The 25,587-nt window shown below is 42.3% G+C and overlaps 1 protein-coding gene across 2 annotated transcripts in view; it reads left to right on the forward strand.

Annotated features, from left to right (window-relative positions):
- LOC125429180 (E3 ubiquitin-protein ligase RNF213-like) overlaps nucleotides 1-25,587 on the forward strand; it is a 94,235-nt gene that overhangs the window by 57,733 nt on the left and 10,915 nt on the right. For both annotated transcript variants that reach the window (XM_048490048.1, XM_048490049.1), the window contains 18 exons: nucleotides 1,437-1,618; nucleotides 3,627-3,747; nucleotides 7,158-7,258; nucleotides 8,484-8,666; nucleotides 8,761-8,930; nucleotides 9,026-9,128; nucleotides 9,572-9,683; nucleotides 11,794-11,995; nucleotides 12,366-12,553; nucleotides 13,233-13,355; nucleotides 15,706-15,816; nucleotides 16,722-16,964; nucleotides 17,199-17,280; nucleotides 18,595-18,629; nucleotides 18,874-18,968; nucleotides 19,336-19,495; nucleotides 21,657-21,837; nucleotides 24,135-24,226. In XM_048490048.1, the coding sequence (XP_048346005.1) occupies nucleotides 1,437-1,618; nucleotides 3,627-3,747; nucleotides 7,158-7,258; nucleotides 8,484-8,666; nucleotides 8,761-8,930; nucleotides 9,026-9,128; nucleotides 9,572-9,683; nucleotides 11,794-11,995; nucleotides 12,366-12,553; nucleotides 13,233-13,355; nucleotides 15,706-15,816; nucleotides 16,722-16,964; nucleotides 17,199-17,280; nucleotides 18,595-18,629; nucleotides 18,874-18,968; nucleotides 19,336-19,495; nucleotides 21,657-21,837; nucleotides 24,135-24,226 (2,484 nt within the window). The remainder of the gene's footprint in view (nucleotides 1-1,436; nucleotides 1,619-3,626; nucleotides 3,748-7,157; nucleotides 7,259-8,483; nucleotides 8,667-8,760; nucleotides 8,931-9,025; nucleotides 9,129-9,571; nucleotides 9,684-11,793; nucleotides 11,996-12,365; nucleotides 12,554-13,232; nucleotides 13,356-15,705; nucleotides 15,817-16,721; nucleotides 16,965-17,198; nucleotides 17,281-18,594; nucleotides 18,630-18,873; nucleotides 18,969-19,335; nucleotides 19,496-21,656; nucleotides 21,838-24,134; nucleotides 24,227-25,587) is intronic.

Here is a 25,587-nt window from a genome sequence, read left to right on the forward strand (position 1 = left end):
ACAAAGGAAAGTGAACAGTGGTTCAGATCTCTTCTTTTCCCAAAGCTGTGAGGAGGGAATCCCAAAACATCCTGTGTGAGTTAAGAGGCTGGGTTTCTTAAGCTACATGACCCATCCTTTGAATCACAGCCTTCAGTTTTGAGAGCAGTTGCTTCTATTCATGCCGTCTTAATGAAAAACACCAAAAGCTTCCCTTGCTGTTGTATACTTCATCACTTGCATAACTGACACTGCATACATGTAAATCTCCTGATGTGTGTATATTGAGCATAGGCCACAATTCTAGGAAGTGTGAAAACTATGCTCGGAATAACAAAGGTGGGAGCAACGGGGTGTCATGATCAGGCCTTGTTCTGGCCCTATTCTGCCATGTCTCCCGGCCAGGATGCGGGATTCCCTGTTTGGGCCTCTGTCTCTTGCTTGCATCTTAGTTTTGCTTTTAGGCACAGGCTCATCAACTCGCTAGACATCTGCAGGTTTCTACACTTCAAAGTTTTGGGGAGTAGGGGTTGTTGTGCTTTAGTGAAGGCTACGCCTTTGCCTTCCCATGAGAATGGAGGGATGCTGTTCCCTCTTGCGAACTGGTGCCGAAAGGTGGTATCAAGTGATGTAGAAGGTGTATGGGGCGGGGCGGGGTGTTGGAAATGGAGTGAGGGTATAATGGAATCTGTTTTGGTGCTTAATCTTTAGTTCTGTCAATGAAAGTTTGAATGCTTAATCCTGATGCTGTTGTCAATAAACAAACTCTCATTATTGAACAGACCAAGGGCATGACACAAAGTGTCCTGTGATTTTTTTAAAAGGTTAAAATATATATGAAGCATAAGCTTTCATAAACTTGGTAAAGGAAGTAGCACTTCAGTCAGCTGACCTTAGAATAAATCTGTCCATCTTTAAGGTGTCGGAAGTTTGGTTTTGGGTTTTGCTTCAATAAGCAAACATGGTTAACCCAGTGGAATTTGTGACATAGTGTGGGGAACATTGCAAACACAAGATGGAATTGTAATGAATGTCTTGATAAATGAACACGTTAGGCTGAAAAACAGTAAGATGAAACTGAAGGAGGATACGTGTAAGTTGCATATAAGGGATAAAAAGGGATCTTAAGGGGTTGCTAAAGGAATAAGATCCTGGTCAATTGAGAGATAGGAAAACAAAGTGACCTGTCATGAAGAAACTAGTTGTGGTCACTGAGTAAAGTCACAATCTGATTATGAAATTAGGAAAAAGAGGGGTGTAAGTACATTTAAGAGGATGGTCAATTGCATTCAAAGCTGAGAGCTTCAGAATCTAAAAGCCTTTAGAGATTATTCCATTTAAGAAAACAGGGAATAGAAAATAGTACATTTATTCTTGTTTTCAATCCTAACCATTGTGTGATGCAGATCAATTTTACAAGTAAAGCAATGCAGTTGGTAATAAAATCTTATTCATAGGTGCTGGATGTTCTAGCTGCCCTGGCCTGCACTGAAATGTTGGAAGGAAAAATGTTGAAATGCAAGCCACAGACATGGCTGCAGCTCGTGAAGAATCTTCAGATGCCAATTGAAGTTGTGTGTGCAGCAAATGATTTAAAAAGCAGCGCTGGCCCATGTATGCCCTATCTCCAGCAAGTCAGGTAGGTCACAGAGGCCAAGGATTTCAGAATGTAAGGATTTCAGAATGTAAGAATGCTGTTTGTATGGGGCTAGAGAGGGCTCTGTATCAGTGTTTCCCCTGCTGGCCAAGGGGGTCTGAACCAGTTGTATACTCTTTGGATCTGGGACGTCCTTTTGTCTTTTATAGTGGCTTTGTGTAGCATTTTACATTGCTTACTACATGTATGAAGAGTTCAGAGATGCAGAGGAATGCCTACTGAAAGAAATTAACAATTCTGGTTAATACAGTCAGTCAGATTACTGTGTAGTTACTTGGGTTCCATAGCCTGGTACTCACCTTCCTACTGACAGGCCTTGCCAGTTTTGAAGCCTCAAGAGAATAAAGAAGTTACTCATCTACTCTAGCTTTACAGCTCTGGTCCCTAATGTAGCTTTTCTTCCTTCCCTTTTGCATCTCATGAGAGCCAGTGTGGCATAGTAGTTAAGAGCAGGTGGATTCTAATTGGGAGAACCGGGCTTGATTCCCCACTCCTCCACCTGAGTGGCAGAGGTGTTTCTGCACTCCTACATTCCTGCTGGGTGACCTTGGGCTAGTTACAGTTTGTGCAGAGCTGTCTCAGCCCCATTTACCTCACAAGGTGTCTGTTGTGGGGAGAGGAAGGGAAAGGAGTTTGTAAGCTACTTTGAGTCTCCTTACAGGTTTGGATATAAATCCAAACTTTTATTCTCCTCTTCTCACACCCTCTCTAAATTGCAACAGAGGAGACTAGACTATCTTTTGCTGTCTTTAGGCAAATAGGGCTTAGTGTGAATGAGGACCAAACCGGGCCTAATGTAGTTAACAGAAATCAGATTGATTATATTTAAAATGAAAAGAAGTTCAACAACTAAAATTAAAAGCACACTGCATAAGTAAGGAAAAATTAAAATGTGTAAACTTGTGTCCGCGCTCCGTAAATCTAAATGTTTGTCTCCATAGTATTTTTTAATTTGAAAATTAAATTTCCCTTTTTTAAAAATTCTGAAATTGATCTATTATGTATAAAGGATGTTAATTTTGCCATTACCGTATATTCAGTTAGTTTACTCATCCATTCATTCAAAACTAGATATTTATCTGCCTTACAGTTTGCTGCATATATTACTCTTGCTGCTGTCACCATATACTTAAATAAGATGTTTCATATTTTTGGAATATTACTTGATGCAATATTTAGTAACATCTTTGGATTCATCTCAGACTTGAGTTGTAAAATTCGTTGAATTTCATCATGTTGATGAATTTCATCACGTTGAATTTCATCAAATCTAGTGTTTTCCTGCTTTCTTACATTTCCACCAAATCCAAATCATTTATCATATATGATAAAACGTGGCTCCAGTACAGATGCTCTTCATATTTTAAATTGCATTCATTTTGGCTCATTCATTTCCTTAATTTCAGTATTTCGGGGTCTGACTTGAGATAGTAGTAGCAGTAAAATTTTATTATTTGTGGCCATTGGCCGTTATAATCTAAAACACATAAACACATCAATGAACTATGACGTATACATGATTGCTGCTGACAAGATAGACTCCTTCCTTGTAAAGGTGTATAAAATGGCCACTTGCCTCAATAAATTGTAGTGGTTTATTTTGCTACATTTCTTCCCCCTCTCTATTTCTTCCACACACACACCCCTTCCCAACCTGTCTGCCAGAAGGCACACACTCCCCTCACGGTCCACTTTGGCCTCTGATGAGGGTCATCTACATTTCTATGGCACTGAATGGCTCTGCACTAGAGAGGGGATTCATGCCATCTTGTTTTGAACTTTCCTTCTAACCAGAAAGGAGCCCCTTATAGTCTCTGTGCTTGCACAGAGAACAACATCAACAATTTCCCTGAAATTTTGGTATTATACTTTGGTATTATATTATATTATATTAATTGGTACATTTTGGTAATATACTTTGGGGATGGAAGGTATTTCACCAGCTCTTCTCACTTTTTATTATTCGCACCGTGTTTTGTCTTTCGCACAGGAGTCAGTGGAATCGGGTTTTCTCAGTATCCCTCTTTGTGGAACATGTGCTTATTGGAGTAGAAACAGTGATGCCAAAGATGCGGGATCTGATAAAGAAGTACACTTCACTACTTGGCAAAGTAAGATTCCTATTCTTGTTTAGTGAGTCCTTGGGACTTATTCTTCTATATGAAATACATAAAGGATCACTTTGGTAACCTTAAAGTAAATGCTGTGTCTGTTCTGACCAAGGTAACCAAATACCAAGAAATTCTATATGAATTATAATAAATTGAGGATCCATAAAATATCATGGGAACAACAAAGCACTGGAAAACTGCTCCAGATCTCCCACTCACCAAGAACTTTCACAGCTCTTCAAAAATGAAAGTAGCATACAGCAAAGATAATACAGAAGAAAAGGATCTCTCTCTATGCCCATGGGATCACTTGTAATGGTAGGCTAGGGCTGAGCGAGCGGGCACACACCTAAGGCTCTTCAGGAGATCCTGTCAGCCTTACTCTAACTGCTTCCTCTCGGGTATATAGATAGCTCTGTGAGGGAATTTTACTTTTCCCTCCAAAACTGACTGCTCTTATCTGGCTGGATTGGGCACTCCTTGAGGCTTATTAACTCCTTGAGACTCCTTGAGGCTTATTAACAAACAAAGATGGAACGTTTATTCATAGATTTACAAGAAAATAAGTCACAGAGATAGTTAAGCTTTTCTCTTTTTTTGGTAGGAATACTTTGATAAACCCTTTAGTTGTTTCAGACAGTTCTTTGACTCAGTTTTAACAAAACTTCCTTCTATTAAACTTCTTTCACAGGGAAAATCTTCTTTCACAGATCTTGACAAGTGCTTAAATCTCCAACTCCTTTCACAGAGGAGAGACACACTGAACTTCACAGAGCAGGCTGACTCTCCTGACTGCCAATTAAATAACACACACCCTCAGACACTGCACTGTCCCATATCTAGGTGCTTTCTCCGCAGAGACCTATAAACAAGCCCTCCATGTGTTTTAAGTATTGTTCCTGTGATGATGTTTCTCTAGGACCTAGGCTCAGGGTTCACACACAGCCTGGCCTTTCACAGTCCTTCACGAAAAACTGGCTATCCAGCCTCTTGAGAAGCAAAGTTCTCTTTCTCTCAACTCTGAGAACTCTCCTCTACCTTTCTGCTTTTCTCTCAGGAACACACACTCTCTGGTCTTTTATACACAGCTGCAGTACCAGCCAGCCAATCAGGCGGAGCTCCAGGTTAACTCCTTACACACCTTTTCTCTGTCAGAACTGCACTTTAAAATGAACCTTTCTTCAGCAGCCCACCACAATAACATTTTGGCTTAGTGAGGATTGCAGGTCAACAAGATGCTCAAACACTTCAAAAAGAATGCAGGCTTTGTGGCTGCCCACCTCAGCAACTCTGCAGCACAATCTGCCATGATGCCTGGCTAGAGTTGGAAGCATTAACCTAAGTCCCGAGGCACCAGACTATTGACTTCTTGGGCAGATGCCATGTCCGTGCCATCTCCCCAGATAAGGGGAGTGACCAGAACTCCTGCTGAAGATATCTCATCCACACTGGCTCACCAGGTTGTGGGAACAGCCAATGATCAATGGCTAAAGGTGTCTGCCAAGATTTCCCCACCATCACTCCATGATGGAGATGGGAGTCTGTTAGATCACTGCAGCCTCTACCATAGTGGTCACAGATGAAGAGCCTTTGGAACACAAGGGAGTCAGTTTTCATTCTTGCCTGCCAACCCCCTCAAGTGGGCAGGATCATTAATCTCACCTGTAGGTGGCTCTTTCCTTTCCTTTCCTTTCCTTTCCTTTTTATTTATTTATTTATTTATTTATTCGTTCCACTTTTATACCGCCCTCCCCCAAGGGGCTCAGGGCGGTTTACATCATAATATAAACAAGCGGATGAACAAAATAAAATATTAAAATTCATATCAGTTAAAATGCAGCGTTCCAGATTCATAATCAATTAAAAACAGATGGCGTTCGACCATTAACTCTTCAACTCCTCTAAGAGGGGAACAGCGGATCTCAGTTGGTAATGGGCACCTATCAGCAGCCGGCCTCCCCAAAAGCCCGGCGGAATAACTCGGTCTTGCAGGCCCTGTGGAACTCGCTTAGGTCCCGCAGGGCCCGGACAGCTGGTGGGAGAGCATTCCACCAGGCAGGGGCCAGGGCCGTAAAAGCCCTGGCCTTAGTGGAGGCCAGCCGCATCATAGAGGGGGCGGGGATCTCCAGTAAATTGGCCTCTGCCGAGCGCAGAGACCGACGTGGGACATATGGGGCCAGACGGTCCCTGACTCTAGACTTTGATGTGGATTATGCATTGATGTATTAATAAGGAATTTGAGAAAGATTGGCCTGTAGAGCTGGGATCCAGAGACAGGTGAGGAGCAGAGAGAACAAGCAAGTGGGCAAGATACCGAAGTCTCAGAAGGTGGGCAAGATGCCGAAGTCTCAGACTTGCTCATCAGATCATGTCCCCAGTACTGTATAGTTGGTCAAGGTAGTTGTACACATGTTCAAGCTGTTTTTTGCAGCCACTGAGAAAATACTGATTTTCTTGTCCTTCAAAATTCTTACTTGGGGCTTGCTCAGTAGTCTAGCATTTGTTCTTGTACATCTTTTATCAGCAGAGTTTAAAGCGGAGTCACTCTGGTAAGATGAGATGGTCTTTAGTCTTCTTACACTCATTGCAACCTCCTATCACACTTGAAAAAATACTCTCCACGCAAGATGTTCTTTCCATAGGAAGGCTTTACTTTAGCAGTTGCAAGGTTACACAAGTCTATTTTATACAAGACTATAAAACTATACAGAACTCTTCAGCAATAACAAAGTTGAACACACACAGAACTCAACTCAGTCGCTCTCTGAACTTAGCATAGCATATACAATGTATACATCCAACAGGATACTTTTCCCCACCCTGGCATCAGCCTCTCATTGGTTTAGAGTTACAGTTGAATTCACCAATCATGTTAAAGGTTAACTGTAGCTTGGCCCTAGACTGACTGTCTCCGGCCTTTGGGTTTGGCAAACTTCTGCTAACTTGAAATGACCCTTTAGTGAACTTTTCTCTCTTTTATATATATATATTTCTCTCTTTTATACACACACACACACACACACACACACACATCTTTATGTTTCAAAAAATCAAGGAGCAGAACCAGCATATTGAAAAATTGATGTGTATTGGCTCCAGTCCTGTATAAGGACTACACAGTACACAGCATAATGGGGGGAACTGCTGTCATGCTACTTTTGAAAGTATGTAGGCTTCTTCTTCTAAGACTCAAATCAACAAGCAGTCAACAATAAAACAGAACAAAACTTTAGAATTTCTGTACTATAAACAGTTAACATTGTGAAGCTGATCAGAAAGCTTTTCTAGCTGGTTTTTGAAAGCCAATCAATAAATTATCAGCTCTGCAGAACTTTATAGTTACTATAAAACTTAGAGTTGTAATTGTATTTTAGAGAATGCCTAGAGAATGACAGGATTGTTCTTTGCAGTGTTTCCAGGGAGATTCTGACATTAAAACTCATAAAACATTCACTGCAGTGATGAAAGTGTTGTGCCAATGCAAGGAAGAAGTCGGCTCAAAATGTTGCAGGTAAAACCTTTTTGGAGTAAGTTCTTTTTTACTTTGGAAATATGCCTTCATTTGTCTTGAACTTAGAACCTAAATTTAGTATGGGACATTATTTAAAAGCCCACATTCTTTACAGCTTAATAGCCTAGTGTCCTAAGAAACAAGATTTTTAAAAAATCTTAGAAACATTCTCCATGATGGACATGGTCACATCCATTATGTACTTGAGTTTCACCTGAAGGCAGAGGCGTAGTTGGGCCAGAGTGCTCCCGGTGCGCACTCTGTGTTTTCCGCCCACTCCTGGCGCTCTGCCCCTTTTGCCCCCACCCGATACCTTAGTGCAGGCTAGAGAAGTGGCCTATTCCCTTCAGGCTGAAAACAGCCTTGTGAGAACTACACTTCCCATGAGACCCTGGGGCTTGCAAGGTCTCCTGGAAAGTATAGTTCCCACCAGGCCGTTTTTAGCCTGAAGGGAACAGGCCGCTTTCCCAGCCTGCACTGTTTGACAAAAGGTGTGTGTGTGTGTAAAAGGAGGCGGTGGGGGTGATTTCCCCCCAGGTGCACCCGGTGATCGGGGGGGTGCGCGCAAAAGGGGGGCGGCGGGGGTGATTTCCGATCACTGGGAAACTCCGGTGATCTGGGAAATGTATACAGAATTCTAAGCCAATTCAAAAACTAGTTTATTCAATATGGCAAAGATACATTTCCAGTATATTTTGTCAAACAGTTTTTCAGCATCAAGTACAAGCATGGTGACTTGATCAGATCTCCTACTATTTAAAGTGATCAGATCAGAGGCCAGCCCACGACTGTCAGAGCCTTGCCTACCTTCCTGGTCTCATGAACCAAAGTTGCAGTAACCTTTTGGAGTCTGTTTGCAAGAATAGCAGTTAATATTTTAACATCCACACTTGTCAAAGAAATAGGCCAAAAATTTGCTCACTGACTGTGATATTTGCCAGGATTAGGAATAACCGTAGTTATAGCATCTTCATATTACCATGATGCCAATGAGCCGGACTAAAAAAATCTAGTTCTACATTTGATAACACTTGGGAATTAAGAAATTTGCAAAAAATTTATACAATTCAGTGGGCAATCTGTGGCTCTAGAAATTTGCCATCATTTTATATTCATTATTAAATACTGTTATTAAATATATATTTCCATAACTAAGAGTTCTAAATGGGGAAGTCCCCACTAAATTTTTATATATATTCTTTTACATTGACTCTTGAATCCACAGGTATGGTTTGAAGCCATGTCCAATTTGCTTGGGAGATCCTAGGGATCCAGTCAGCCTTCCTTGTGATCATGTGTTTTGTCAGAATTGCATCAAACAGTGGTTGGTACCAGCACAGATGGGCTGTCCATTCTGCCTAGTCAGCCTGCCAGACGACTACACAGTGAATGTATCCAAGGAGCTCAGGTAAATCCTTATCTCTGCTCTACCAGATTATAACCCTGGCCAATTCCACAATTGACTAGATTAGTAATTTTTTTTTCACCTGTTTTTCCTGTAGTGATGTCATCAACAAAAATTCCAAATTTCGCAAGTTTTGCAACAGCTTTTTTATTGATCTGGTTTCTGTGATGTGTTTCAAAGACAATGAGCCTCCAGAAAAAGCTGTGATCGAAGAACTGTTGAGGTTGCTGTTTGCTCATAAGGCGACTTTGAGAGGAGGCCAAAGGGGTATGCCTGCCTACATCTTTCAGTTGTCTTACCTCAAATACGTTGACTTTACAGTTTCTCTAAACTGAGTTTTGGTGTATTTTGTTTTCGTTCAGGACAATCCACTGTGCACACGAAATCTTTGTCCCCTTTTGATGATGTGGTAGATAAAACTCCTGTGATCCGTTCTGTGGTTCTAAAGCTGCTTTTGAAGTACAGGTGAGAACTGTCAGATCAAGGATTTTGAGCTTGGTAAATATATCCTCCTGCCTGAAAGGTAGCCATTTGATTCCCACTCAGGATACAATTGTTGCTTTCCTCTTTTCCTGGTGCTTGAAGAGGTATGGGGAAGGATGGGCAAGAGCATCCCTACTATGCTGAAGGGTTTCAATCAGGATGGAAACCCTCACAGCACTTTTTAATAGCCTCAGTTGGCTTTAAATGGGCATTGGTGTCTATGACTTGGACCCAGGGACACTTATCACACCTACTTGGCTTTTTATCACTATCTCTTCTCAAATCCTGCTGGTTCTTTCTTCCTGATCCCATTACCTAATGGCATCCTTCCTAGAATGGTCATTTTATTTTTATTTAACATCCAGTTAATACCAATAGGAGCAAATGCTTTGTTTCTTAGTGACATGAGGCATTTGTTTCCTTAGTTTCAACGATGTGAAATACTACATGCAAGACTATTTGTCGCAAGTGGAAAAGTGTTTCCTAGGAGAAGATGATAAAACAGAACTTTATGCACTATTTGTGAACTGCCTTGAGGTAAGTCTTATTTGCTCCCCCTCCCTCCCAGTATACTTTGTAAAGTAGTTGTTGAACCCAAGGAGACTGCATGTGGAATTCACGGTCTTAACATTTCTTTTGTTAACGTGTGTTTCCAAATGCGGAGTGTTCTACTCTCCTTTAAATGCTTTTAACAATTTATTTTGTTACTTGCAGTAAAGCCCATTGAACGAAGACATACTTCGGGCACTTGAAAACTTGGTGGGTTAAGGGTGTCTACTGATAGGAGTAACCCCTCCTGCCTTTCTCCCCCCCCCCCCCTTGGCCCAGATCACCAAGTGGCACACCTGCCAAAAATGGCACTGGAGGCAAATACTGAAATTGCCTCTCCAAATTGTTGGGGGGAGGGGGGGCAGAAGGGGGGCAACAGAAGAGGCAGGGTGGCAGAAGCAGTGGTGGGGGTGGCAGAAGCAGCCCTGCTTGCTCCTTGTGGGGGAAGGCAGGCAGGGGACTTGCTGGGCCAGACCAAGCAAAAGAGTGCCTTGCCACTGTTGCCCCACCAGTCCCTGCTTGCAGAGGCTTAGCTAGGGAAAATGGAGCCCGGTGCAAAATCTGAGTTTTACTCCCCCTCCCCCATGTTTGTTTGTGTTTTTTGTATTTTTTAGTGTTTTTCCGGTTTTCTGCCTGCAGGGGACGCAGTTTTTAGGCTAGCAGCATCAAAATGTCAGGGGATCTTTAAGAGACTATCCTGATGATACCACCCAGGTTTGGTGAAGTTTGATTCAGGGGGTTCAAAGTTATGGACTCTCAAATGTGTAGCCCCCATCTCTTATTAGCTCCCATTGGAAACACTGTGGGATGGGGCATCCCCTTTGGGAGTCCATAACTTTGGACCCCCTGCACTAAACCTTACCTAACTTGGGTGGTATCATCAGAGTCCCCCAAAAACTCTCTGAAATTTTGGCGCTGCTAGCCTAAAAACTACGCCCCCTGCAGGCCAAAAACTGAAAAACACTAAAAATACAAAAAACAAACCTAAAATTTTTGCGCCCCCCCTCCCCCCCCCCCGGCGCGCTCCCAGTGCAACGGGCACACCCCAGCCCCCTTGTAGCTCCGCCTCTGCCTGCTTGCTCTTGTGTTGGTGGGAGGGTGGGCAGGGGACTGACCAGGCTGCAAGGAATGTGCTGGGGCCCGTCGCCATGCAGGACACACTTCCACACATGGCTTGGACACACTTCCACCCATGGCTTGGCTAGAGCTGAGTCCTGCATAGCTATTGATTGGAGGTGCATTGTCTCCACATTCTAAAGTTGACAGTTCAATCCAGAGCAGAGTTACTCCAGTCTAAGCCCATTGACTTCAATTGGCTAAGACTGGAATAGCTCTATTCTGGGTTGCACTGTTAGTAAATTATGTTTTAGAATGAGTTTGAAAAATCGGCATTCTTATAATATCTGTATTACACTTCCTGTGCTCTTATTTTTTACTTGGGGAAAATCTCAGGTTATATTTAGGCAAGTAGCTTTTTAGGAAGGAAAGTGACTTGTGCTTGTGATTTGGACTAATCAATTTTTTCACTTAGAGAATAGGGGAAACGGTTAAGAGAAGTGAAGTAAACAGGCCTTTCTCCTTACTGTCCAGCCAGACTCCTGCCTGTCCCTTCTCCAGCATTATGATTGCATAGTTACCAAGCTGTTAATTATGGATCAAATCAAGAATGTAACATTCACTGTGCTAGTGATACTGCAGGCTGTACATAGGCTTGATGTAAACACCAGCATAAACTGTGCTATATATATTCTAGGTCATTACAGAGTGTTTTCTGGTTAGAGATGCATATAGTACTGAATTATTCAAAATGTTTCATTTAGCAGTCAAGAGAAGTTAGCAGTTGCCAGACTTAATGATGGAGTAAATTCTTCCTAAGGAACCATTGAAAACGTGCCATGCTTCTTAAACAGGCATGAGGCACCACCCTTTGCTGCCATCAGAATATCAGAAATGTCCTCTAAGTGCTCTTTTTTAAAAAAGCTACATTCCCCACTCTAAAAACACCACTTTAGAGATGTACAGTAAGTTATATCTCAGTTCAGTGGGTTTTCTTGGCGACTAATTTGATTGCTTCAATTTACAAATGTTCTCCTTTCAGGATTCCTTATGTGAGAAATCAGGGGCATCCTCTAAGGAAATCAAGGCAACCTTTCTGCGGGATGATGGCTTCTTCATGGCTCAGTGGACCAGTCAGGATATCCCTCATGAAGCTTCTATTGAGTATTTGCAGGGAGTGGCTCGCATCCGGATGTGCTTGGATAGAGCTGCAGAACTACTGTATGAATTCCATGGAACAGCAAGTAAGTGCAATGAGATGCTAATTTGCCAAAGCTATATGAGAGAAGTTTTGCTGATACAACTTTTAAGTATAATGTGGCAGAAAAAAGAAACCTATGTTTTTATTCAGCAGATAAAATCTTGCTATGAAACCTATATCTATAATTTGACTTCTCTAGTTCAGTCCTGAGGTTCAGTCCTGACAACCAATGGAACATTTAGTTCTGTCAATTCCAGCCTCAGAATCAAGGGGATTGTGGGCTCCGTCACTATCAATCTGTGAGGTATAATGCAACACTGACCATGAAATTGAAATAAAAAACAAAGCACAAAGGAAGGTCTGAATCAGTAGCTTAACATGGTTAGGAAATCAAATTTCCTTTGTCCCTGCAGATGACTCTAAGGAACAAGAGAAGATCCACTTGCAGAGAGTGAGGCAGTTTTGCCGTCAAAATGACTGGTATAAAATTTACCTTGTCCGAAAGATTACTAATCAGTATGGCCTGGAGTTCACACAAGGCCTTTCCAAAGAACAGCAGTGTCACTGGATATTTCCGACCGAAATAATTCAACAACAACTGGTAATGCAAATTTATCTCTATTCTCAGCCTTTTGCAACATCTAAATGTTGATTATTGGGCAGTGATTTAATATGGGCAAGGGGGTGGTGGAAATGGGATATCTGTTAAGAGGGAACATTTGAAAGCAAATAAGCAGAATCTGGTTTGCACTGAGCAAGTAATGTGGAATCAAGGAATGGCGGGGAAGGTATTTGCCAGGGTGCTTTAAGGATAGATCATATTGCGTTAGGTCACTTTGTGAAGCCCTCAGCCTTTGACCTCCATTGGCAGTTTCATCCTAAAGATGAAGTTCATGCAGAAACTTTAAAATTGTTAAAGTTAACAAACTATTAACCAGAGCATAAAAACAGCCCAGGTTCCACGTAAAATAGGCCACAGGCTAGAAGCAGACTATGAAAACGATTCCTAAAAAAGACCAATGTCTTTAATCAAAAGGTGCTTTTGTTTAGCACCTAAAGGGAAAGTAAGACAGACAGACAGATACCAAGTGAGCTTCAAGTGGAAGCGTGAAGTCCCACCACTGATAAAGCCTTGCTTCTGGCTGCCAGCTGGCTCACTTCTGCAGAGCAGGGATTATCAGGAAGATCTTAACTGTAAGTCTAGAAATCATGTTACTTTATAATCTGATTTCATATTCTCACATCTAAAAAATGGAACTTCTTGTGTGTTGTGGCCTCAGAGGCATCCGCCTGGACAAATTGATCGGTTCCTGGTGTGTGGCAAAAACTACAAAGTGATGCGTGATGCTGTGGGAAAAGCCATGGTGGAAGGCCAGATGGACAGCATAGAAGCAGCCCTAAAGGTAAGCCTTGTCCTCTTATTGGCACAGTTGTCTGGTTGACCTGAAAGTGCACCATCTTTTGTTCCATAGCAAAGAAAACATGTATCTGCTCAGCTCTCTCTCTCTCTCTCTCTTTCTCTTTGTAGCTGGGTTTGAAAAATACGTTTTCTTGCTTAATGTTGATGCCTTTTTACTTGTCTTTTGTCCAGAGCAGGGGTCAGCAACCTGTGGCTCTCCAGATATTCATGGACTACAATTCCCATCAGCCCCTTCCAGCATCGCCAATTGGCCATGCTGGCAGGGGCTGGTGGGAATAATAATAATAATAAGAAGAAAAATAAGAAAAAGTCATCCCAGTGGTAATCGGCACGCTGGGCGCCATCCCAAAAACATTAGGGCAGCACTTCAAATTGACAAAATTAACATCTGTCAAATTCAGAAGGCAGCCCTGCTGGGATCCGCACGAATACTACGCCGATACATTACAACTTCCTAGGCCTCTGGGTGAGGCTCGAATTGTAATGAAGGCCAACAACCAGCTAAAGATCTGGCAGCTGTGAAATCTACAACAATAATAATAATATTCATCATCATACTCATCATCATCATCATAATACGGCCTGCCCTGTAGCAAGAGCTGGTACGAGCACAAGCCAGAGAAGACCACAGAAAAAGAAGAAGCTCTGGGACTTTAGAATACAGACAGACAGACACCTGGCACACAACACCCCAGACATAACAGTGATAGAGAAAAAACATGTTTGGATCATAGATGTTGCTGTGCCAGTTGACAGCAGGGTAGAGGACAAAGAGCTGGGGAAAAAGATGATCACAAAATATACAAAAAAAGGACCCCAATACCACAAATTGGAGAGTTGAAGAGCGATTTGTGGCTTAAAAGAACAACAGTAATCCCACACTAGTAGTCTAGGAGGAATCCCAAAGAAATCTTGAAAAACATCTGGAAAGCCTAAACTTGGGACAGAACATCAGTCCACACATGCTGCAGAGCAGCACTTCTAGGAGAACTGCACATATTCTCGCCAAATACCTCTAATATCCCTAGGTCCTTAGGAAGGACTTCGATATTCAGAGATGAATTCCAGACACTTGTGCTGTGTTGTTATGTGTATAATAATAATAATAATAATAATAATAATAATAATAATAATAATAATAATAATAATAATTATTATTATTATTATTATTATTATTATTAGTATTAGTATTAGTATTATTATTTATTAGATTTATAGGCCACCTCACCCCCAAAGGGCTCGAGGCGGCTCACAGTACAACTGTTTCCAATAACATCACATAAAATACATAACTAAAACTTAACCCCATTAAAACAAATTTCCAACAGCAGCAGTTACTTAAAATTTAAATAACAAAGTCAAGAGCAAGCAAAATTTAAAGATAGGCGCCCGATCAAAATGGCTGGGAGGGGAAAGGCAGGGCCCAAGATGGAATCAAGGCCATGCTAAGATGGAAAACTGGCAGCCTCAGTAGTCCATGAACATCTGGAGAGCCACAGGTTGCAGACCCCTGGTCCAGAGGAATGTCTAATATTTTCTTCTAGAATTTATCTTACAGCATTGGTTACCTAGTATTGGATTGGTAGAATGTGCAAATGGCAGCCCACTTGCATATTGACCAAAGCATCGAGGGCAGCAAAATGGTTGTGATCTTTAGCCTGCTGCATGCCATATTCAGACAATTGGAGGCAATGTTTGCATCATGAGCGATATTTTCTTCCTGCCATGTTATTTTGGTTACTTGATTAATGATATTTATTCCTCACATTCATAACCAGAGTTACTGAGCTTCTTGTAAACATAGTGCATTCCATTTTGGAAGAAGAGTTTACCTACAAGGAGGCTGAGGAAAATGCGTTTTAAAATCCCCACTACTATGTACTGTTTCTATTGGTGGAACGCCTTTGAGTACAGGGCTGAAATGGTGGGTCTTGTTCAGAAAATGTCCTCGTTCCTGGTTTGTTTGTTTGTTTGTTTATCATTGAATTTATATACCACCCCTTCCCTGAAGGGCTCTGGGCGGTGAACATCAGAACAAAACCACAAACAAATGCCTACAGCAAGTAAAGAATTGTCTCTGGCTAGACAGGGAAGTTTGCTAAAAACTGGGGGTCTTTCCCTCCCCATTAGGCCACAAATGGTTCACACAGATACGTGTTGATTGGTGGCTGAGTTTTAAAAAACCCAACCCTCTGGCTAGTAATACCCATGGAGTCTTACTATTACATTTTTGCATTAATTTCAGTTATGACTAGTAGCCAAAAATAGAAATTCTACTTCTAGCAATTTCTTTCCTTCCCTGCCCATCTTTATGAATTTATTTTTTCTTCCAGTTTTATAATGACTCCAGGCCCACCCAGCCTCTTCACTTTCTCTTGGCTGTTTTCAGAGAGTTTACATCTCAGTATGGGTGTGAGGACTCAAGGCTTCATCCTACCCAGGAGGTAAAATATCTTGTTCTGCTGCCAGACAATGTGGTGACTTGCACACACAAGGCGAGAAGGGTCTTTGTATTCCAGATCATAGAGATGAAACTGGGAGAGGGCTGGTTGGACTGGGAGGACTAGGAGAGGGTTGGTTGTAATATTCCTGCAGAAAAGGAAATATTTTCACCATCAGCTTTTATTGGGAAATCCGTTGAAAGGGTCTGTTTTGTTTATATTTAACCATACAAAGAGCGATATGAATCATTTGAAACTGACTAAAATGTAAAATGAAAGGCTAGTCCAGGGGTTTGTAACCTGCGGCTCTCCAGATGTTCATGGACTACAATTCCCATCAGCCCCTGCCAGCATGGCCAATTGGGACTTGTAGTCCATGAACATCTGGAGAGCTGCAGGTTGCAGACCCCTGGGCTAGTCCAAGCCATCATCTTCCCCATAGCCATGTATGGGTATGAAAGCTGGACTACAAAGAAAGCAGACAGAAGAAGAATATACGCATTCGAGTTGTGGTTTTGGCGAAAGCTACTGTGCATACCATGGACAGCTAGGGTGACAAAACGCAGAAGTCTTGAGCTGCATAAAACCAGACACATCACTAGAAGGGAAAGTAACCAGGCTCAGACTTACATACTTTGGTCATGTGATGCGATCAAATTTGCTAGAAAAATCTATGATGCTCCGACTTGTCAGTGGCAGGAGAAAACCTGGATGCCAAAGAATACGATGGCTAGATACCATAAAAGCTGATACAGGCATGAGCATCAACCAGCTGAAGGAAGCAGTACTCAATTGAAAAATGTAGAAAGAGCTTGCATATCGGGTCGCCAAGGGTCGAGAATGACTGAATGGATAACATCATCATCCTCAAAATGTAACATTGTGTAATATAACTTTCCTTATTTCAGCAACGTCAAGCTCTTAAAGAGTTCATACAGAATTCCAAAGTTCTTCCCTCTCCAGAACTTGCAGCATTTGCTGAATCTCTTGTGGCTAACAGACTCCCATCCCTGACAGTAAATCCACTGGATTCCAGCCAACGGAGGGTAGTAATTGAAATGGTGGTTCATATTGGTGCTGTTTTGCTGTGTGGCCAGAATCGAGTCATTGAGCCTCTGAGAAATCTGGCATTTTCTCCCAACACTATGCAGGTAAGGGTCAGTATGGCCACCCCTCAGGCCCTTAAACCAGGCCTATGTTACTTGTGTTAATTTTCTTGCACTTTGAAGAAACTGGAGGTACATCTTAGTCCTTAATATCTGCTTCTGCTTACAAGAGTCAGCTGTGTCTGGGGACTACCAAAGCAGGTGAAAGTCTGTTCTAAGAAAAATGGCACTATATGATACTTCGGTATAACTGTGATAGGTGTGTCTCTTTCTCTCCAGCATGCTTTCCTTCCAACGATGCCAGAAGACTTGCTGGCTCAGGCTGTGCGGTGGGAAGCAACAAGACAGCTTCACTGGTATAGTAAGTACTCGGTCTAATCTTGGAAGAGCCATTGTCTCATTTGGCACTTTTCAGAAAGAGGGGTAAGGGAGGGGTGATGGCTCAGTGCTTGGCCTGCAGAAGATCCTAGGTTCAATCCCCAGCAGCTCCATGTGAAAGGAGCAGGTGCTCAGGTGGTGTTAAAGACCTATGACTGAGACCTTGGACAACCTCTGACCACCCCAGCAGATAGTACTGACTTTGGTGGACCAAAGGTCTGATTAGGTATATGGTAGCTTTGTGGATTCTAAGGTGTTGGGAAGGCCAGCTTTTCTTTTACAGACCTCTGTATCCTTTTTGTGTCAGGATTATCCTGTAAGACCCACAGATATGGTGTCATCATGTTTTTAAAAAGTCTGGTCACGTTAGCATTTATTTATGTATAGCGATGCCACTTTGCACTAACAGGAAGCATTGGTGAAACTTTTTATGAGACGACGTTAATGTAAGTGATAGAAAAAAAGATGGAAATACCTGTAGATGCTCTCTGAGCAAGGCATCATAGAATCAAATAGTAAGATGATGGCTGTGTACAAAGATTCCTACACAGACTCCAATTCGAGCATTTTATAGAACCAAATATTTTCAGTTTCATCAATTCAACTATGAACTTCTCTTAGTAGTATCACAGTGTATCTTATTTGTCTGCGCGAAAAATTGTTTGTTTAATGCTATTTCATCCCACCTTTCCTGTCAGAAGCTCTGGCCAGCATGTCTGCTTTTCCCCTATTCATTTTAGCCTTGCAACAACCTTGTGAGATAGGTTAGAGAGTGGCTGTCTGAAGTCGCTCAGTACATTTCGTAGCAAGCAAGGATTTGAGCCTGGATCTTACTGGTCCTAATCTAAAATTTTAACCAGTATAAACATTCTGGTACACCAGCATGAGAGACACTCTCTGCCCTTTGATATAGTTTAGGCTGAGAGATAATGACTAACCGAATGCGAGCCAATGTCAAATTCCTACCCAGATTCATGGATAAGTGGAGATTTAAATCTAGATCTTTCTGAATCAGATTCAGTACTCCAGGGCTGATCCTGTGTATCACTACTCTACTACTCCACTAAACAATGTTTGAAGTTTTCCTCTGCCCTAAGAAGCCTTCCTCCAATCTTCCTCTTCATTAGAGGATGGGGCACTAAGGCTGCTTGGAGGGGGTTGGATTCACCCTCCCTCTTTTATATGACAGTGGGTATCTGGGGTAAGAGTGAGTGTTCTGCGCTTGGGTGTAGTTTAGTAATGTTCTGTGACCCATTTGCAGTGTCGATGTAATGATTTCTTGTTTATTTTTAACCAGCTTGTCCAAATGGTCATCCCTGCACAGTTGGAGAGGTAAGAGCCCGCATTGATGGTGTGTTTCGTCTAGTACATTTCTTTTAAAATGGTCTCTTTTCTGTTTTGCATACCATGTCACTATCCCTCAACACTACACCTTGGTCCAGACTGTCTTGCAGAGAGACACGGTCTTGATTCTTTGCAAGTGTGCAGTGACAGTTGGCTTTCAGGTTCAACAGAACCAAATTGTTCGGTTTAATTTGTGTTTGGTCATAATTTTAGCATTCCCTCCTTCTTTCAGTGTGGTCGCCCCATGGAACGCTCACGGTGTGTTGATTGTGGTGTTGAAATAGGAGGCAGCGACCACAGATCATTGCAAAACTTCCGTCAAGTCCAGTATGTCTTTTTATTTAACGTTAATGTTTCAAAAATGCTGAATAATCTCTTTTCTTGAGGTCTTAAATATTGGCATGATGAGACACAGACAGGTGTTCCAACTGTATTTACTTTTGACTACAGTGTCTCTAGGTTATAAAGGGAAGGTGTTACTCCTTTGCCTGTGCTTCTGCTATTTACCTATATTTATTCTGAGATAATTTCCATTGTCACATTCTTTATGTTGGGACCGCTTTGGTCAAAGCACAAAAGAATTTCTTTTTTTCATTTTGAAACCTTAGATTAACTATTCTGTATCCTCCAATGGTTAGACATCTGACAAACAATGCCTATCTAGTATACACATTCACTATTTGTTTTCATGCAGAGTTGGAGCAGACAGAACACAAACTGGCCATTTGCTTGGAAACCCTGGTAACCGAGAAGCCACGGTGGCATCTGAGAGGGAGATGTCTCCAGCTGTCTTGATTCTAATTCGCTTGCTCACTCACTTGGCATTGCTTCTGGGTGCCACGCAAGATCCCCAGGTATATTTGGTGGGGGGGACGGATGGATTACTAAACTCCTATTCTATGTGGAGTTCATTGCACTGAGAGAAAATCAAGTCTCCTTCCAGTAGTTTTGCTAACAAGTCACTGTAGCAGACCCATCTCATGTACATTCTCTCCCCGGGCAGTGATTAATGTTTAAAGCTCCTGCCCTGCACCCTGCATCCATTGAGAGCTATCAGCAGAGTGGTTCCTGCAGCATTCCCTCCTGTGCTCAGACTGCTGCTGTGCTGGATGCAGTGTTGCTGTTCCAGGGCTGCTTCAAAGCAGCTAGGCAAGTGAAGTCAATTGGAAACCGTCCTGCATATCAAGCAGCTTTCACTTCCCAGGTCGCTAAGCACAACCTGGCCCCCCTTTCCCTCCAATTCATCTGCCTCCCCAAAGTAGCTTGCATGCCCAGGGAAGAGTGAACTGCAAGATGCTCATAGGTGAGGGAAGGCCTTTTTTTCAATGGGAATTGCCTTTGGCAGTGTGACATGAGGGGTCTCGTGTAGTTCTGCTGGAGTCATTCTAAATGAGGCTGAAAAACAACTTGTGAGAAAACTCTCTAAACAACTACTGCCTATTGCTAATTATAGTGAAAATTTTGAAATTCCCAACATATATACTTAACTTATAGAATCAGAATAAACATAATGCACGCTCTCAAGAATATATAATGTCCACTCTCACGTATATAATGAAGTAATCACAGTTCCCAGAGACTATACAGCGGAAAGATTTCAATAATGTAGTTGCAATGCAAAATAAAGCTGTAAATGCAGCAGCACAAAGAATGGCAATTACATATACACTGTGGAAACACCATTCCACCTTAAACAAGGTTATGCCACTTCCAGTCTCAGTGCAAATAAAGGATTGTAACTGTGCAGCAGCTGTTGAAATACAGTTCCACCTTAAATAAAGGCTGAAGCGACAGGCTTCAGCGGCAAAGTGAAATAAGGACGATGATAATACAGCAGACAGAATCTGGATATTTTCTGATTCAAATATCCTACTTCAGTGTGGGTATCTATAGAGCAGATGATGTAAAAAACAGATTAACATTTTGCACAAAAGTTAAACATATGGAACAATATGTTTAGTAGGATCATGAGATATGCAACAGTATGCTATAACATCATTGAATTGTCGCATAATTTCAATTTTATGGTCGTTTGCATCCATAACCACAATTGTACTCCCTTTATCAGCTTCTTTAATGACAATAGATCTATCGGTTGCTAGTTTTCTGATGACCATCCAATCATCATGGGAAAAGTTATACCCTTGTTTTTTATATCTAGTCTCCATTAACTGAATGGAGAGTAGACTATGAAAGGTCTGAAACAAATGATCATCCACTGTGAGGGTGAAAACAGATCTGGTACAGAATCATGCAGTGTTATATATTAATACATAGGTTTGTGTGTCAACATTTTCACTTTAATTAGCATTTAGGCAGTAGCTGTTTAATTGATGAGTTTTCACAGTTGTTTCTCAGCCTCATCATCGTTCACTTTGGTGATATATCCCACATTACCAGTTCTTCCTTTTTGTGCTTTCTTGGAGTAATTCTAGAAGAAGAAGAGTGGGGATTTATATCCTGCTTTTCTCAACCAGCAGGAGTCTCACAGCAGGTTACAAACTCCTTCACTTCGTCTTCCCACAGCAGATGTCTTATGAGGCAGATGGAGCTGAGAGAGTTCTGAGAGAACTGTGACTATCCCAAGATCACCCAGCAAGCTTCATGTGAAGAAGCAGGGAAACAAATCCAGTTCACCTGATTAGAGTCTGCCGCTGATGTGGAGGAGTGGGGAATCAAATCTGGTTCTCCAGATTAGAGTCCATCGCTCTTAACCACTACAGCATACTGGCTCTCCTATAGCTTTCTTTCTTTGGGCATAATGCATGATAGAGACGCGAGAACTTGAATCACTTTTATTTGCAGAAATATTTCTGATCAGTTTTTAGCAGCCTTACAAATAAGGGGCCATCAAGAATCTAGAACAGAGGAGGAAATAAGACTACAAACAAGTTTCATGCATTGTAGAGATTTTCTAGGAATTTAATGTGTCGTCAGTGTTGTCAGATTACCGAGATTGGTTCTGGCTTCCCTAAGATTTTCACTCATTCTTCATTCTGAATTTTGTTGTTCAAGTCTCTACTGCAGATCATAAAGCCGCAGGTCCAAGATCCAGTGAGTTTTCTCCTGCAGCATATTTACAAGGACTTGGAGCAACTGATGAATACCCTTGGGAAGAGCATTGATGAAACCACCACTGTCATCCATCTCATTCTGTGTAGATTTTTCAAGGAAACCCCTCAGCATCCAGAACTTTGTAAGTAGAGCAGTTGTACAAGAGTGTTAGGAACATTTTGAATTTCCAGTACAGCATCAGACTTATGTCCTTCTATTGTAAAGTAATGGTGGGAGGAGCAAAGGTTGATCAAGTTGAGCTTTGTTTGTTGGCTATTTATATTAGAATCGGGCATGCCTATTGATGTGTAATGTCAGTTTCTTAGCATGACTTTGTACTTGTATTTGATTCCATACAAGAGCTGTATGTGCTGTATAATTTTCAGATTCCGAAATGGCCCCAGTCATATTAATGCTGGTTCTGTATGTTTCATAAGCCCCGGCAGTAACAAGTGGTGAATTACATAATTGATGATAAAGCGAAGAGCTCTGTGATACGATTAGTGAGTGATAAGCTTCCTATTGACTAACATGTGGAATTTTAAAATGTACTCCAGGGAGTTTCATAGGCATGTGGCTGAGTTTCCTTTTGGCAGATGAAACGAGACAGACAACAGCACTCCTACCAAAGGCTATCAGCACTACCACTGTACTCACATAGCTCACTGAGCAATGGTGCCCATGTGGCACATGGGATAGATGGGTTCATGCCCAGGAGGCAGGGTGGCAGTCAAAAGCAAAGTCTTAACTTTTGCCCAGTATTCAGACAATCAGCAGTGAAAGAAAAGGAGGATGTTGGGAATGAACCCATGTCTCTCATGTTCGTGACCAGCACCCTAACCGCTCAGCCAGTCAGGCACACACAAAGAAGGCATGACATGCAATTACCCACCAGCTGAGGTATCACCAGCAGCCATATGAAGCCAGACAGGGAACATTGCAGACAGACGTGGCCCACTGGAACAGCACAGGGATAGCATGGTCACAGGTGCCTTGTTCAATATCCATACAGGTGGGTCTCTGAGGCACTCCAGCCATGCATGGATGATGCATTGGTCCTACCATGGTGGACAGGGTGGGTCTGCTGATGGCCCACTGCATGGGTTCGTCATTTTAGCCCTTATGAACTGCCTTCTGTCCCAGTCTCACAAAGCCCATCCCTGCCTTCTACTCCCATTTGACCCTGAGGATCCTTCTCCTCCCCCAGCCTCCCCCAAGCTGAATGGCTTTTCAGATGCTTTCAACAGCTTTGGGTGAGTGCGAGATCATACTTTGAACCACTCTGTACATGAGCAGCACAGCATGCAGGGACACAGGTGTAGAACATTGCTGATGTCATTGAACAGCAGAAGGGAAATTGGGATGATGTCCAAAGAATGGAGTTGCCAATGTCTTTTGTCTGATAGGGCCCCTGAGCCTCTGCAGGCTGCAATGAGAGGCGATGGAAAGACTGTGTGAGCTGCCCCTATTGCAGTGTGCCTTTGACTGGGATTATCTGTGCCACATGGTTTTATTTATTTATTTATTTATTTATTTATTTATTTATTTATTTATTTATTTATTTATTTATTTATTTAAAATATTTATTAGCCACCTGTCTTCTATGTGGAACTCAAGGCAGTTTACAATGTAAATAAAATGATTATTGAAAAACGCATATGTAAATAATATGAGTAAAACAACTATTGTAAAAACACATAAGAGGTCACAAGTAGAACTGTCAGTAAATAAAAACTGTGACTGTCTTGAACTGCCTCCTTACTAGTCTACTCACCTGTCTGAGATGGGAGGTCACCACCTTTGGAGTGTCACCAGTTAGGAGCTATCTGTAAGGGTTCTGAACTCAGATGCGTTAGTAACACTGCAACAACATTTCCTTTCTTGCTTAGCTGTTTGTTCATCATTCCCCAACACAGCCAAGCCCCGAGTGAAAGAATCCCATGCCTTGTCATCTGAGCCATTGGGTGTCCTGGCTGGAATCTATGTAGGGAAGGGAGCAGTGATTGGGTATGGAGTGGGTTCCTGACCCCTGGAAAGGGTGTGATTGGCTGCAGGCTGTAGTTGGCATCCTAAATTACAGGGGGGTTTCATAGGCACTTATGGGCTATGCCATTGTTTTTACTGGGGTAAAGTGTTGATGAGGAGTGTTTCCAGGCTTGGAGAGATTGAGGGAGCCAATGAACTCCAGGCATGCCTCTTTCTGTGCTAGTGTGCTAGGTATACCAGCATATCTCTGGCAGGCAGCCATAGCAGGTAGGCAGGATTCCTGTGGGAGTCATTCTGTTAGTTTTCTTTACTTCTGCAAGAGAGGAAAGTGCTGGGCGTGTTCCCTGGTTACTGTTGCCACCACTGGTTCTGCTAAAATAATCTCCTGCTTGGGAAGTAAGTGGGAACTAGCAAAGCTTTTGCTCCTGATACGCTATAAATATTCTTTTACAGGGTCAGCACAGTTTGATGGTCAACTTTCTCAGAAACAAGCCAGAAACAATTGGGAAAAAGTTGCAAAGTTCTTTATCGTTCCTGAGCTTGAGGTAAGAAGACGCGTATGTATACTGAGTAGCCCATGATTCAACATGTTTTCCAAGCCAAGTTAATGTTTATGAAGTGCTGCATGCCCTGATTGAAGTGAAATATCATTGTGTGTTTCTCCCACTGAGCAAGGAGGACATTTATGGGTGATTCCCACCAATCAGAAGGGAGGCGGGAAACTGAAATTCAACTTACTGTATCCTGCGGGAGTCCCCCCCCCCCCTTTCTTGCCCAGTTTCCTTCTTGCCCCATTGGGAGAAAGTTTGCCAGTTGCCTGTCTACTATTTTCTCCTGATATGTCGACTGTTCCTCTGTCATTTTCTCTTTTCTGCCTTTTATTTGTCTCTTTACCTACCTACCTTCCCATGTCTGCTCCCTCCTGGAGACTTTGGAAAGCCCCTTGGCTTGCCTGGGCATCTTCTCTGTGGCCCTTTGGGATCCTTGCCACCTTATTCTGAGGATGGCGAGGGTCACACCAAGGGCAACGTGGATAGATGGACTGGCCATCTGTCCAAGAAAAACTACGAGACTCTGTGTCAGTTAAAGCATCCATGATGGCATCCATTGTATCCTGTGCAACTATTGTATGAGCCAGAAAGCTGCTCTCTGAGAACAAGAAGAGACTCATAAAATCCTCTGTCTCCACCCCCTTTTATAATCTCTCCCTTTTTTTCCCCCAGGCACTCCTCACAAGACCCAATCACAGCTCTTCTGCCTTTTATGACCACTCCCCCCTCTTATTCAGCACTCAGTTTAAAGCCACACAAACCTACAATCATTTCAATCCAACTTTAAAATCATTACACCTTCATTCTTAGAACTTTGGACATTAGGAAGTTTGAGTCATCGTTTATTTCAATGACTTTCCTCCAATAAGGGACATAAGTTGTCACCATGGGCCATCAACAAATGCCTTAAAGAGTGTATTCTAGAGGCCCACAAGTTGAGAGGTATCCCTCCTCCTGGGAGGAACACAGTACATTCACTGTGCATTGCAGTCACCAATGCAGCCTTGCAGAAGAACGCTTCAGTAGAGGAGATATATATGCAAGGCTGGCATCTGATCATCTACCTCCATTTTTATTTGACACTATAAAATCAATACCTTTAGCTCTGCTGATGGTGCCTTTGGGAGGAAGGTGCTTCAGCATGTTATAGATGTTTGAGCATGATGACCCATCCTATTTGGAGATACTGCTTGGGAAAGTCCCATAGATGTCCTCTTTGCTCAGTGGGAGAACGACCGTCGGCCTTACCTGTGAAAGATCCTTGTCCTCTGAGCTTGAGGAGGACAACTCGCCCTGAGTCATCATGATCCAAACATCGGACAACAGTATACGTCTTTCCTCAATCCTGTACTGAT

This window comes from Sphaerodactylus townsendi, linkage group LG03, assembly GCF_021028975.2.
Source record: "Sphaerodactylus townsendi isolate TG3544 linkage group LG03, MPM_Stown_v2.3, whole genome shotgun sequence".
In the NCBI taxonomy this organism is placed as follows: Eukaryota; Metazoa; Chordata; class Lepidosauria; order Squamata; family Sphaerodactylidae; genus Sphaerodactylus; species Sphaerodactylus townsendi.